Source organism: Phacochoerus africanus, chromosome 2 (assembly GCF_016906955.1).
Source record: "Phacochoerus africanus isolate WHEZ1 chromosome 2, ROS_Pafr_v1, whole genome shotgun sequence".
Lineage (NCBI taxonomy): Eukaryota > Metazoa > Chordata > Mammalia > Artiodactyla > Suidae > Phacochoerus > Phacochoerus africanus.
Genome location: NC_062545.1, coordinates 114,944,035 through 114,957,359, shown reverse-complemented (window position 1 = coordinate 114,957,359; position 13,325 = coordinate 114,944,035). Strand labels below are relative to the sequence as shown.

The 13,325-nt window shown below is 44.5% G+C and overlaps 1 protein-coding gene across 2 annotated transcripts in view; it reads right to left on the bottom strand.

Annotated features, from left to right (window-relative positions):
- Nucleotides 1-2,493: 2,493 nt before the first annotated feature.
- The window catches only part of MYO1E (myosin IE), a 223,034-nt gene continuing 212,202 nt past the window's right edge, over nucleotides 2,494-13,325 (bottom strand). For both annotated transcript variants that reach the window (XM_047766223.1, XM_047766224.1), the window contains exons 27-28: nucleotides 8,492-8,661; nucleotides 2,494-3,981 (exon numbers count right to left, since the gene is read on the bottom strand). In XM_047766223.1, coding sequence (XP_047622179.1) covers nucleotides 3,905-3,981; nucleotides 8,492-8,661 — 247 coding nt within the window. In that variant the 3' untranslated portion in view covers nucleotides 2,494-3,904. The remainder of the gene's footprint in view (nucleotides 3,982-8,491; nucleotides 8,662-13,325) is intronic.

Here is a 13,325-nt window from a genome sequence, read left to right as displayed (position 1 = left end):
TACAGATTTATATCTGTCGAGTCATATTTGTGAGGGTGTTTTTTGTTTTGTTTTTAGGTTTTTGATTTTTGAGAGTAAGATATTAGAAGTTTAAAGGTTGACAACTGGACTATCATTTCCTCAATGTTTGTTGAATTGAAGACAAAGATTAAAATCATGGACCTTGGGGTCAGATCAGGGTTCAAATTGTAGCTCCTTTGGTTGAGAGCTGTGACCTCGGGCGAGGTAGTGAACTGTCTCGCGCCTTCTCATTTGCAAAGTAGAGGTTTTAGACGGCGACATGCTGGGGTAAGTAGGTTCCTTATAGTAGGAGGGAAAGGTGTCAAAATGAGCTGGGAGGAATAAAAGCTCCTTAAATTTAGGAGGAAGCGTGAAGACCAGTCAGGCCTTGGGAGAAAACATAAGGACAGAGAGGGGGCAGCAAGGCAGAGTGGCTTCCATTCTTGTGACTGCAAAAGTGAGAGATGCCAGTAACACCATTATGCTTGCCACCAGAGATGCACCATGCATGCTCTCTCTGCTCTGAAACTCGCACTCCATCCCTGTTCATCCATGAAACCGCCCAGAAAACCACCTGCACTAGAGGCGGGGCTAGCCCCAGTCTGCCCAGTGCCACTCAAGTCTGGAAGAGTTGAAAGGGGGTCACAAGGGAAGGGATGTGGATTATATACATGCCCTGCTCCGCAGTGAACCAGTAGAGATGGTTAGTTCTATGGCTGCATAGCTGTCCACTTGTTCTTGTGAGCACTTCTGCCTGGAAGGAGCCATGGCCAGGAGGGAGCTCTCTGCCTGCACTGTGGGCAAGCTGCCCTGTGCAGAGACTAACTGTCCCCTAGTGGAGACCTCTCAGCCCCCTTGCATTTGAAGCCCTGTGCCTAGGTTCTTCCTGGCCAGCTGAATTGGAGTAGACTGTGCACTTTGGAGGTAATGTCCTTTAAAAAGGAAACTGCACTTGGTAACAGTGCTGGGTCCTGTAAGATCGGGTGGGTGTGGGCGGTCTGCACCCCTGCTTGTCGGGGAGCAAGCTTGTAAGGAAGTCTCAGCTCTGCCCTCTCCATGGGTGTCAGTCTCACTTCCCCAGTACTCTGAAGAAATGGCCCTTTGCCTAACATTTCTAGAAAGTCAGTTGTCCTCTCTGATGCACCCCACATTCACAGTACTCCCTCTGTGGTCCTCGAAATGTGGCTGGTTTTAGTAAGTCTATGAGGTCAAAATTCTTTGCATGATAATACTAGGATATTGTTTTTATTACTCATTCTGTCGGGAGTTTATGGTGGATTCTTCCAGAGGCTATATGACATGTGATGATGGAATCTGTGTGTTCGCTTGGTGTTTTAAAATTTTTGGTAAATACTGATAGCTAGAATGCACAAAAGCAGAACTCAGTAATATGGGAGAGGGGTTCTGAGGCCAAAGTGTTCAGGAACTGCTAGTCTGTAACTAGTTTGAACACTTCTGCCCTAGGGTCCAAGTTCAAGCTTGCTCATGTGGTCCTTGGTTAGTTTAAACCATGGGCTGAAGGGATCTATCACATTTTTGTAATGAATTTTCTACTGCATGCACCCACATGCCCCTTCTTAGCAGGATGGCAAGTTCTAGAAGGTAGGGAGGGCCTTAATCCTCTTTATGCTATCCCTGGTTAAGTGATTCCCAGACTACTCTCATGTCTAACTGGACAGTGAACAAAATGGCAGGCCTGGCTAGATCCAAGATTGAGAGGAAATCTATGTTTAATTCTTTACCTCTAAACTTCAGTTCAGTCACCTATTCAGGCAACACTCCTCGAGCACTTCTTTGAGCCCAGCCCTCCTGGGCAAGGTGCATGGGAGTTAGGACAGGGGCTTATGGTAATCCAGGAAGGCCATCCGGGTGGTCCTGCCCCTGAGAAAGCAGTCAGCACCTGGAGGCTGTGGGGAGTCCATGAGGCTCCTCCTCCAAATTCTCATTCTATCTCCTTCCTCTCACCCTCAGTGAGTCCAGGAATGTGAAATTGAAAGTCCCTTGTAGAATATTAGAGAGACTATTAGGACTGTAATAGTAAGACTTAATATTAGTCTTAGTAATACTAAGACTATTACCTTTCCTTACATCATCACATTATGGTTTTATTTTTCTTTCTCTTAACTGGTCATAAAAGGGAACTGAAATATAACTTAAACATTTTTTGTTAGTGTTTGCAAATGAAGTTTGCTCTCTGTTCTTGAAGACAGAATTAAATTATTTACTTTGTCCCAAATTCAGATTTTCCCCCCAACATATAACTCCTGATAATTTTCTTCCCATGGACTTGGGGATCTTAAAATGACAAAAAGGTGGGTGCTATCAAATCCTACTTTCCCAGGAGCTTAACAATGGCTGAGGCAACTGGGAGAAGGAGAGGTCGAGAAGTGGCGGTCCCTCGTGACCACTCCCTTATTGATGGACATGACATTGTTTCCAACTTCTCACCACCACTGCAATAAATGCTGCCTTACTAAAGTACCATAGACTGGGTGGCTTACCAGCAGGAATTTACTGTCTTACACTTGGACAGGCTGGAAGTCCAAGATGCAGGTGTTGGCAGGGATGGTTTCCTCTGAGGGCCGTGTAGATCTGTCCCAGGCCCCCTCCTTGGCTTGTAAGTGGCTGACTCTTCACATGATCTTCTCCCTCTCTGTGTTGATCTGTGTCCAAATTTCTTTCTTCTTCTTCTTCTTTTTTTTTTTAATCAGGATACTGGTTGCATTGGATTAGCCCACCCTACCCATGAACTCATTTTGACCCGATTACCTCCATAAAGACCTTATTGCCAAGTAAGGAGCTGGGGTTAGGACTTCAAGATACCTTCTCTTGTTGAGGGGACACAACTGAACCCAGACAAACCACATCATGAAAGGACAAGGTAGTTCACTGATTCCTTTATTTATTTAGGAGACAGGGGGAGGGGACTTGGGGGGGCAGCACAGAAAAGAAAATTACCTATGGGAGAGGGTTGGGAAGAGGTGGCAGGGCCTGAGCTAGAAAGCAGTTAACACTGATTCTATAGCTGAAAAGGAGTAGTGCACTTTTGTAAGTACCTGGTGTGAGTTTTGTAATAAAACCTATCTTATGAATAAGTACAGTGGAATACTACTTAGTACATTCTTACATGTTTCTACCTTCTTGAGATTTTTATATGTACAGTATATGATCTGTTTTTATAAATGTACAGCTTGAAAAAAAAGAGATCTTTCTTATAATAGGTACAGCATTAAACACAAAAACCAACATGGGCCAGCCACATTCCAACTGAAGACCCAGAGAAAGCCTGGCCAACAGCCCAGCCCCAGCGCCTGCAGCCCCGTAGCCCGGCAGCCCTGCTGGTCCAGGCAAAGTGTAAACCAGTGCCCGTTGCACTTGTGGGCTCAGCGGGCTCTTGGCATTTGCATGGGAAGTGCCCGCTCACACCAAGCCCCCCCTGCACAGAGTGAGTCCTCCCTGAGGGAAGGTGGCAGAGGAATGTGTATGTCAGGTAAGGAAACAAGGGATCAAAGAAATGTGCTCTTTAACTAAAGGCACTTGTCAGCGGCTGCCTACAGCTATTCCCTGGGCCTGGTGAGCGAGCAGGTACTGTTTTGATAGAGTCAGCAAGGTCTGAGTGGACCTCACCTGTCCTCTCACCAGGTTTAAATAGAATAAATAAATCTTAGTGGGTGCTTGTTTGCCCTCCTGGGTTCCTGTGAATAGGCTATCTTTTAGGATCAGCTAAGGAGTGACTCCCTGTTCCCAACCCAGCTTTTCAAGGTCCTCCATGGGGAAGGTGCCAGAATAGCTCCAGGCCTTGCAGAAGCAGTTGCTCACTATGGATCAGGAGAGCCCCCAAATGTCCCCTCCCCTGTCTGTGCCTGAAGCTCCTTCGTCCCATGCATCAGTGTCTCTTTGTGCCTCAGATCTTGGTCACGTAGTTGTTGGGGAACAGGCCTTGTTTGCCTCGTAGTCGCCCCGTCCACCAGCCAGAAGGATCTGCAGGGACACAGAGGTGGTGGAGGTGAAGGCCAGCAAGGCTTTCTGCCCTGGCCAGAAGCACCCTGCTCCTGTGGGTGCATCCCACAGGCAAAGGGGCTGGACTCCATCCAAGTTCTCTCCCCCTCTTCCCCTCCCCCCCCGCCGGCTTTTTAGGGCTGCATCCTCAGCACATGAAGTTCCCAGGCTAGGGGTCAAATTGGAGCTACAGCTGCCCACCTATGCCACAGCCACAGCCACGCCAGATCTGAGCTGCATTTGTGACCTACACCACAGGTCATGGCAACGCTGGATCCTTAACCAACTGAGCGAGGCCAGGGATCGAACCCACAACCTCATGGATACTAGCTGGTTTGTAACCTGCTGAACCATGATGGGAACTCCCAAGAAGTGAGGTTTTGCTGCCAGTCTCCAGCTGTCATCCCCTGAGCTCTGCCCAGCGTCACAGACAGGCTGGCCACTCTTCTCGGGGCCTTCCAGCCTCCCCCACAAGCAGTCCTTCCTCTGGAGATGGCTCCAATCCTGCTTCCCTGCTTTTCTTTTAAGGAGGGCTTCTCCTCTTGCACCTTTCACACCCCTCATGCCATCCTGGAATCTTTCTGGGAGAACTGCTCTGCAAATTCATAATCTTTACTTCCTGGATTAATCCCAGTCCCTTCACCAGCAGTATTTACCATACATTCTCCCAGACATTTTTCTGTGATTATTTACACATTCATTTTAAACAGGCCATTCTATATCTTACTCTATCTTGCTTTCCAATACTCAATAATATTTCCATGTCTGCATCTCATTCTTTAAACAGCTGCCTTGTATGCCAAAATTTATATAACCATTCCCCAATGGATGGATACCTGTTCCCCAGTTTTTCACTATCAATGCACTAAATGTCCATGCATATATCTTTATGCTCATGTGCAAGTAGTTCTGTAGGATAGATTTCTGAGCCAAAAAAAAAAAAAAAAAAAACCAGGACTTTCTATTATCTTTTGTAAGAAAATATAATTTTTTTGTAATAGGTAAAACTTTTATGAGTACTTTCACAAGTACAAAAGGACAGTGAAAATAGCCACCTAGATCCCTTCTGGGAAGCCAAGCACTGCTACCTATTTCTTGCGCTTTCTTCCAGAGATATTGCATGTCTATAAAAACACTACACCTTTTTTCTGGCTGTCTGTGGCATGCAGAAGTTCTCTGGGCCTGGGATTGAACTTGAGCCACAGCAGTGACAATGCCAAATGCTTAACCACTAGGACACCAGGGAATTCCAAAATCATCCCCTTTTGTACACAAATGATAGCACACTATATTACATGTTTAGTACTTTTTTAAAAGTTTAATCATATATACTAAAGATCATTTCACATCTGTATATAAAGAGCTTCTGTATTCTATAGCTGCTTATGTGCCACTTCATATCATTTGCCTATTTTTCTATTGGTTGTTGGTCTCTGTCTTGTTGATTAGGAGTTCTTTTTCTATTTGTGGACCTGTTGTATGAGTTACAAATATCCCTCTTCTCATTTTTATTAACTTTTTATGATATTTTAATATTTAAGGAGTTGAATCAAATGATCTATTACTTTACGGCTTCCTCATTTTCTATTGCTTTTGAAAACCCTTTCCCACACCGATAGTATATAAAAAAGAAAACCCTGCCATCCTTACTTCTAGGACTTTATGTTTCTTTTATGCATGTAAATATTTATTTGGGACTTAGCTTGGGGGAAGGGGTTAATAAATAAATCCAAATTAATCATTTTGACATGGGAATTCTACAAGTTGAAAATTTCCTTCCCCAAAATCTATTCTGGCAGTAAATAGTGAAAGAAGGTACCTATTTCTCTAACCCCATATATTAGTTTTTTTTTTTTTCCCAGTGACAAAATCCACAAAGTTCCAAAAATTAAAAGTTTTCTGTATATCATTTGATGGCAAAACTTGACCTGAACTGACATGGACTTGTTTATGATGTCTCTTTCCACTGAGTGTGGATGCTCTTATGTTCCCCAGTAGAATTACTGAGGGTGATCCAAGCTGATTCCCTGGGACCCGCAGGGGGTGTTATATACTATTTGTGTATGTAATGCATCATTATTAACTTCCCCAAAGCTCCCATCCCCAATTCCAGAAACTCAGCTGGCAGGATTTGGATAGGCAATGTGGACTCGCCCACATTTTAATCTTTATTGATGTCACAGGTGAAATGCTGTGCTTTGCATTTCATTGATGATTAAGGAGGCTCTGCTGTGCATTGACTGCTCAAGAGCGTTTTGTCTGCTCTTGGGCTGGATTATTTGTCTTACTATTTTACATGGAGGAGCTATTTATATACGTAAGACATTTTTTCCTAGTCTGTTTTCTATAACTTTGCTCTTTGCGCTATTCACCATAGAGAGTTGTTTTTGTGTTTGTGTTTTTGCTGCACCCACAGCATGTGGAAGTTCCCAGGCCAGGGACTAAACCTGAGCCACAGGAGTGACAACGTCAAATCCTTAACTGATAGGACACCAGAGAACTCCCCACTATAGAGGTTTTAATCAAGCGTTTTTATGAGGTTAAATCCTGTATGGTTTTTACATTTGACATCTTCCATAGGAAGGCTTTTCTCACCCAAAGATTAATATAATAGCCTAGGTTTCTTTTTAAGAATTTTATAATTTAGTTGTATGTTCTTTAATTCATCTGATATTTATTTCATGTGAGGCAGAGATCAAATTTTCTTTTCAAAATGGAAAGCAATTATCCTTTCCTCTGCTTTCAAATGACACATTTATCATATATTAAGCACCTTTGCACACAGGTCTGTTTCTGGACACTATTCTATCTCATTTATCTATTCGTTGATTCCTACACTCATACCACACTGTGTAAATTATAGTGATAATTTATAGCATATTTTGATAACTGCTAGAACTCTATATTACTCAAAATACATAATTATTTTAATTAAACCCAGTACATGTTGTTTCTAGAAAATTTTGAAAATATTGAGAAATAGAAAGTAATACTTGCTTAAAATTCAACACTTGATACTGCTTTAACATTTTGTTTTTTAAAACAGTAACTTTAAAAAACAGTTTTTCTATTTTTACAAAAATGAGGCTGTGGTCCACAGTCTCTAAGCTAACTTTTTTCTTTTCTTCATAAAAATTTTACTGTACTTCTGCATCATTACCTTTAAAACAGAAATTTTTGCAGCACAGTTGACTACATGCATATGGCAAAACTTATTAAACTAATCCCTGTCACTGGATATTAAGTCATTTCCTCTGTTTTTGCTGAACAAAGCTGGTAATCAAAATCCTGTTTGTATTACTAAGAGTTCATTTCAATACTTATTTTTATTCCAACTTTTAAAGAAGGATATGAAAATACTAACACCTGTAGAAAATCATCTGGTTGAAGGAGATAAAAATTGCACCCAGGGGCCATTTAGAAGGAGGACAGTCCTGGAACCTAGAATCCTGGGAGAGAGCCCAGGTGTTTCCTAGAACTGCCCTTGGCCACCTCTTCCTGAAAGCTAGCCCTGCCGAGGACACTGTCCACGCAGGCTGTCCTTGTTCTGCTTAGACCCCTGGATGGCTCCTCTCTGTCTGGACAACATCTCTTGAGTCGGACACCCAGGGCCCCCATGACCAGGCCACATGGCTTCATCTCATCCCACTGACATCTCCTCAAGGATTCTGCAAGCTGGCCGGGTGCTGGCTCACTTTCTTACAACAACCCACTCTTTGTGGCCTCCATGGCTCCTCTCTCTGTCTCCTTCCTCATCCCTCACTACAAATACCATTTCCTTTATGGTCTTTTTTCTAACATCCTAAAGGTAGGAGTTAGCTTTGTCTTTATGCTTCCATAAAGCAGTAATGTTTGGTTATATGTATATTCTAACGTCATCTCTACCAAAGTAATAAAGCATTCAGCCAAGCCCACAGGCCGCTTTTATCGTGGATGTTATAGGTTACCTCCCTGGCTTCCATTCCATCAACCTTCATTATGAGGAGGCCATGAAGTCTGGGTGGGAAAGACCTAACTCCCATTTCCTAGGGCAGTTCCTGCCAGCTCTAACCTCGGTCTTGCTATAGAAATGGCTCAGGGATGGGCACATTTGGTCCAGGTAAGCCTGACTTACCTCTGCAAGGTTCAATTAGAGAAACCCATAAATCCCCTTTGCACATGAACTAGTTTTTTTTTTTTTTTTTGTCTTTTTGCTATTTCTTTGGGCCACTCCCGCGGCATATGGAGATTCCCAGGCTAGGGGTTGAATTGGAGCTGTAGCCACCGGCCTACGCCAGAGCCACAGCAACGAGGGATCCAAGCCGCATCTGCAACCTACACCACAGCTCACGGCAACGCCGGATGGTTAACCCACTGAGCAAGGGCAGGGACTGAACCAGCAACCTCATGGTTCCTAGTCGGATTCGTTAACCACTTCGCCACGACAGGAACTCCTGAACTAGTTTTTATAACAATGTAACAATGACACAGTCCCAGCCAGCCATGCACTTACCTTCTTTGATAATATCGATAATGTCATTGGCATTGAAGCTGAGTTCGTCTGTGTCCTGAGCATCATAGGCGTACAGAGCCTTGCACTGTGGCACCTGAGGCTTGGGCTTGGGCTGGGGTTTGGGTCTGCCCCCTGCTGGGGGGGGCCGGCTGGTTGTTTGTCTCCGGACCCTGTGGAGAGAGTGGAGGCAGGTGAGATGGGGGCCAACAGGAGGCAGCAGCACTGTGTGGTGGTTTAGAGCACGGGGCCAGGCCTGGCTAGCTCACATTGAAGCCCAGCTCCATCCTTAGGGCATGTCACCCCCCAAATTTTCTTTGAGAATAAAACATCCTCCCAGACAGAATCATTGTGATAGCACAGAGTTAGTGCTTCATAAACATTAGCTGCTGTTACCATGTCCCCAGCATGGAAGGAAATGTGGAAAAGACTCATATTCCTACCAAAGTTTATAAAACATATTTATACATCTAAATGATAATAAAACACAGTCACCTACCTATGTGCAGAAACCCCCAGCAACTGCAGAAACAGAACTTTGCCACAGAAGCCTGCAGGTGCCTCTCAATTGCAATCTCTTTCAGAATGAGCCCCTAGCTTGCATTTTGTATTAGTAATTCTGCTTTGCTTTGTAGTTTTACCACGCATGTAAGTATATCTTTTTTTTTTTTTTTTTTTTTGCTTTTTAGGGTCACACCCGAGGCATATAGCGGTTCCCCAGGTTAGGGGTCTAATCACAACTACAGTTGCTGGCCTATGCCACAGCCACAGCCACAGCCACACTAGATCCGAGCCACATCTGCGAGCTACACCACAGCTCATGGCAACACTGGATCCTTAACCCACTGAGCGAGGCCAGAGATCAAACCTGCAACCTCATGGTTCCCAGTCGGATTCATTTCCGATGTGCCACGACGGGAACTGTGCACGTAAGTATATCTAAACAACATTCGTAGTTTGCCTGTTTTTTGTTTTTGTTTTTGTTTTTTTTTACTAATATAAAATGAATCCCTTGCAATTACATTTTTGAGATGAATAGTGTTGATGCATATGGTTGTGACTGATTCATTCTCATTGCTTTATACTATTGCACTGCACAAATATGTCACAATTTACTTATCCAGTCTATGGTTGATGGTCATTTGGGGTGATTCCAGTTTCAATACCAAAAAACTGCTTTTTGCAAGAGTTTATCCAAAGTAATTCCTCAACATCAGCGCTGTTGACACTTTAGAGGGCAGATAATTCTTTGTTGCGGGAGCTGTCCTATGCCCTGTAGGGGGTTGAGCAACATCCCTCACTTTTACCCCTTACTTTTACCCCTTACTTTCTTGTCCTGGTCATGATCATCAAATATATCTCCAGCTGAATCCTTAATCCAGGTCTTCTAGCTTTAAATGTATTCTTTCTATATACTCTGCTTCCTCTAGTCCCCTTTGTACGTTGTCTCAAAGTCATGTAACTACAACTTGTTCCTAATTAGTGAGATCTTTAAACATGTCTGGAACAACTATTTATTATGTTCATAAAAAGCATTTACAGAATGTACCTAGGAACTAGAACTATAGAAAACATCTCTTTGCTTAAGGACTAACCAAAGTAAAGCCTACATTCATTTGCTTATGGAAGAAACTTAAGATTTCTTCTAAGAGGGGCTGGCTGTGCGGTCTGACTGGGCCTGTTAACACCTGTGGCAGGAGGGAGGCAAAGGGAGGGCATGTCCCGGGGTCTGAGTTCTGGAAGGAAAAAGCACACCCAGTTTTGATCTGTGCTCTAAAGAGGCCAGAGCCCCACTATCCTTGCAGAGGTCCTGAAATAATAGATGCTACTGGGTGCTGTTGAGCAAGTCGGATCATGAGGGGGTGGCTGGAGGTGAGGGGGCACTGGATGCCAGCTGAGTGAAGGACTGTCTCCAGCAGGAGCAGGGTTCCTTGAGGGCTGGGGAGTGAAGCCCAAGGTAACTCAGGCTCCACTCTTCTCAGGAAGTGAGAAGTGTCCCATCTCCACCAGGCACTTTTCTTTTATCATAGAGGAAAGACATTGTATAAAGGGTTAGCGTGACATCATTTCCTTCCTCGTCTATTGGAAATCCCCATTCCCTGCTTGAGAAGTGCTTGCTTCTCTGAAAGCTGGCTGGACAGCTTTCAGATTAATTAAGCAACCTATGTATTAGGGATGTGTCAGCATTTGGTTAATAAGAGCCATTAGCCTGGATCCCAGAAGTCATCTGATTTCCCAGCAACAGGAATGGAGGGGAGTGGGGGTAGAGTGGGCATTAGAACACTCTGGGAAGGAGGAAGCCTCCCGCCCAGCAGTTCTAGGGAGCAGGGTTGGGGGTGGTGAGCAGATGAACATAGGCACAAACATACTCTCTAAATATTCACAGATGGAGATTTGGCCTCTTTCATGTCCAGGGGAAGAAACCTATCACCATACATGCAGGTTGATGAGGTGGCTGGAGCCCATAAATACTAGGACCTAGATGTATTTTCTGCGCAGGAGACCCCTCCGTGTGGAGACAGAGCTGGGTGACTTTCTGAAGGGAAGGGCCTCCCTGCCTGTAGCCATCCTGGGAGTCACCCCCTTCTTCCAGTGTCCATTTGCCTCTAGCTTTGCCTAAGGCTGCCCAGTTCCCTCCCCCTTCCCAGCTGCTTCCTTTTGGGGCTTCCTGAACATTATCCCAGCTCAACCCTTATTTGTTCACCTCGCTGTCCACTGAAAACTCTTCTGACAGCATCTTTCCACTCCTGTCCTACAAAATCCCTGCCAGGTGTGGCCCTGCTCCCTCCCGGCCTGCTGCAGGCCACACTGGTGTCTTCCTCTCTTCATACAAGTCTAAGCCTTGGTTGGGGTTAGGACCCCCATCCATATACTCCTACCCTACATCATATCTACCGTGAAAAATATGCTTCCCCCCTAAGATTGGGAACAAAGCAGGAATATCAGCTCACTCATTCTGTTCAATGCCCACTGGAAGCTCTAGTCAGAGCAATTAGTCAAGAAAAATAAAAGGCATTCTGATTGGAAAAAAGTGAAAATACCTGCATTTCTAGATGAGGTGATCTTGCATAGAGGAAATTCTAAGAAATACACTAAAAACCTTGTTAGAATAAAAAAATTCAGCAAGATTATAGAACACAAGATCCCATGTATAAAAATCAACTGTATTTCTAGGCACTAGTAATGAACAATCCAGAAATGAAATTGAGAAGACAATTCCACTTACAATACACAAAGAGAATATAATACTTAGGTGTAAATTCAACAAAAGAAGGATGACTCTACTTGTATGAAATGTCCAGAGAAGGCTAACCTACATTGACATAAATGGTGGCTCTTTCCTGTTTAAATGTCCTCTGTGACCAGAAGGGGTACAACTGTTCCAGTAGGGCAGCACCTTGGTAAAGTGAGCCAATTACAGCAAAGCCCTCCTTCTCACTGGTCTCTCCTGTCTCATTCTCACATCTAAGTATGTCTTCAAGTATGTCTTCATTCTTCTTGTGAGTATCAAAGGATGGGATGTGGTCTGGGAGCCCCTGCCTGGAGCTCTGAACAAGGAGCTATGCTGGGTATTTTCAGACACTGCTTCATATAACCTCACAACACTCCCATGAAATGACTGACATGGGTTTCTGGAATTTCCTGCTGGCTTCATCAGTGGATGGCATGATGCATATGCATTAGGCTCCCAGGACTCCAGCCACATTAACCTGTCTGGTCCCTTTCTTCACCCCCAACCAGCACTGCTAATGCTTACTCAGCCTTTGGATCTTGTCTCACTGACTGCAGCATCCTCTGATAGTGTGCACCTGCTTAGAGTGAGGTGGGGGGTTATCAATGCAGCAGGACAGTAAGTTCCGCGGGGGCGAGGCCTGTTCTCACCACTGTAGCCCCTGGACCTGGCATGAGGCTGAAGACTGGCCTCAGGCTGCATGTTCTGAGTTATGAAGGAGGAGCAGAAGGGCACTGGCTTGAGTCAGAATCAGTGCACTGGGTTTGAGGCCCAGCTCTGCCGCTGGCCGACATGTGACTTGGGCCCATTACTTCACCTCTTTAGGGATCAGTATCTTCACAGATTAAAAGGAGATTCAGGCAATGGTCCCAGGCTGTTTTTCTAAGAAGGCTTTACAGAGTGTTCTCAGCAAGATCCTGTCAGATGCACCACGGAACATAGGAATCCTGCACTGAGGGGCGATCACTGTCTCACTCCTTCACCACACTGCAGGCCTGGAAACCACTACAAACATCAGTCAGTGGCAAGAACAGCCATTTATTTCATTTCCCCAGTTTGGTCAGACAGACTCAACCTTCAACCCAGCAATCTCCCTCCACCACTAGGTGGCGATCCTGTGCAATCAATAACGAGGAGAGGCTTTTGGAGAGCTGCCAGAAATTGATTAACGGGGCTAGGTGCCTGCAGACTCCACCCACAGTCATGAAGAAGGGATCCAGACTTTCTTGCAGAGTAAACAAGATCCTCGTGCTGAGGCTTCAAGAACTGGCTTAGCCTAGCCGGTGAAAGTGGGTCGTTATACCTTCAGGAATTTTGTGGATCAGTTGTTAAAAAGAGCCATTATTAAAGATGAAATGGAACATACTTAATTGAATATATTAAAAGCAAAGGCAATAAATATTCATAACTTGACCCTTCCTAATTATTTCACCACACTTTACATCCATCCATGCTCTTGAAGTTATTGTCTGCTGCCTACATATAGTGGGAACACTGCACGATGGTGGGTGACTGTGTGTCTCCTCCCAGCTCTGGGACCAAGAGTGTCACCCTGGTTGCTTGAAATTGGCCTTAGCAAGAACAGAAACTGACAAATGTTACAAC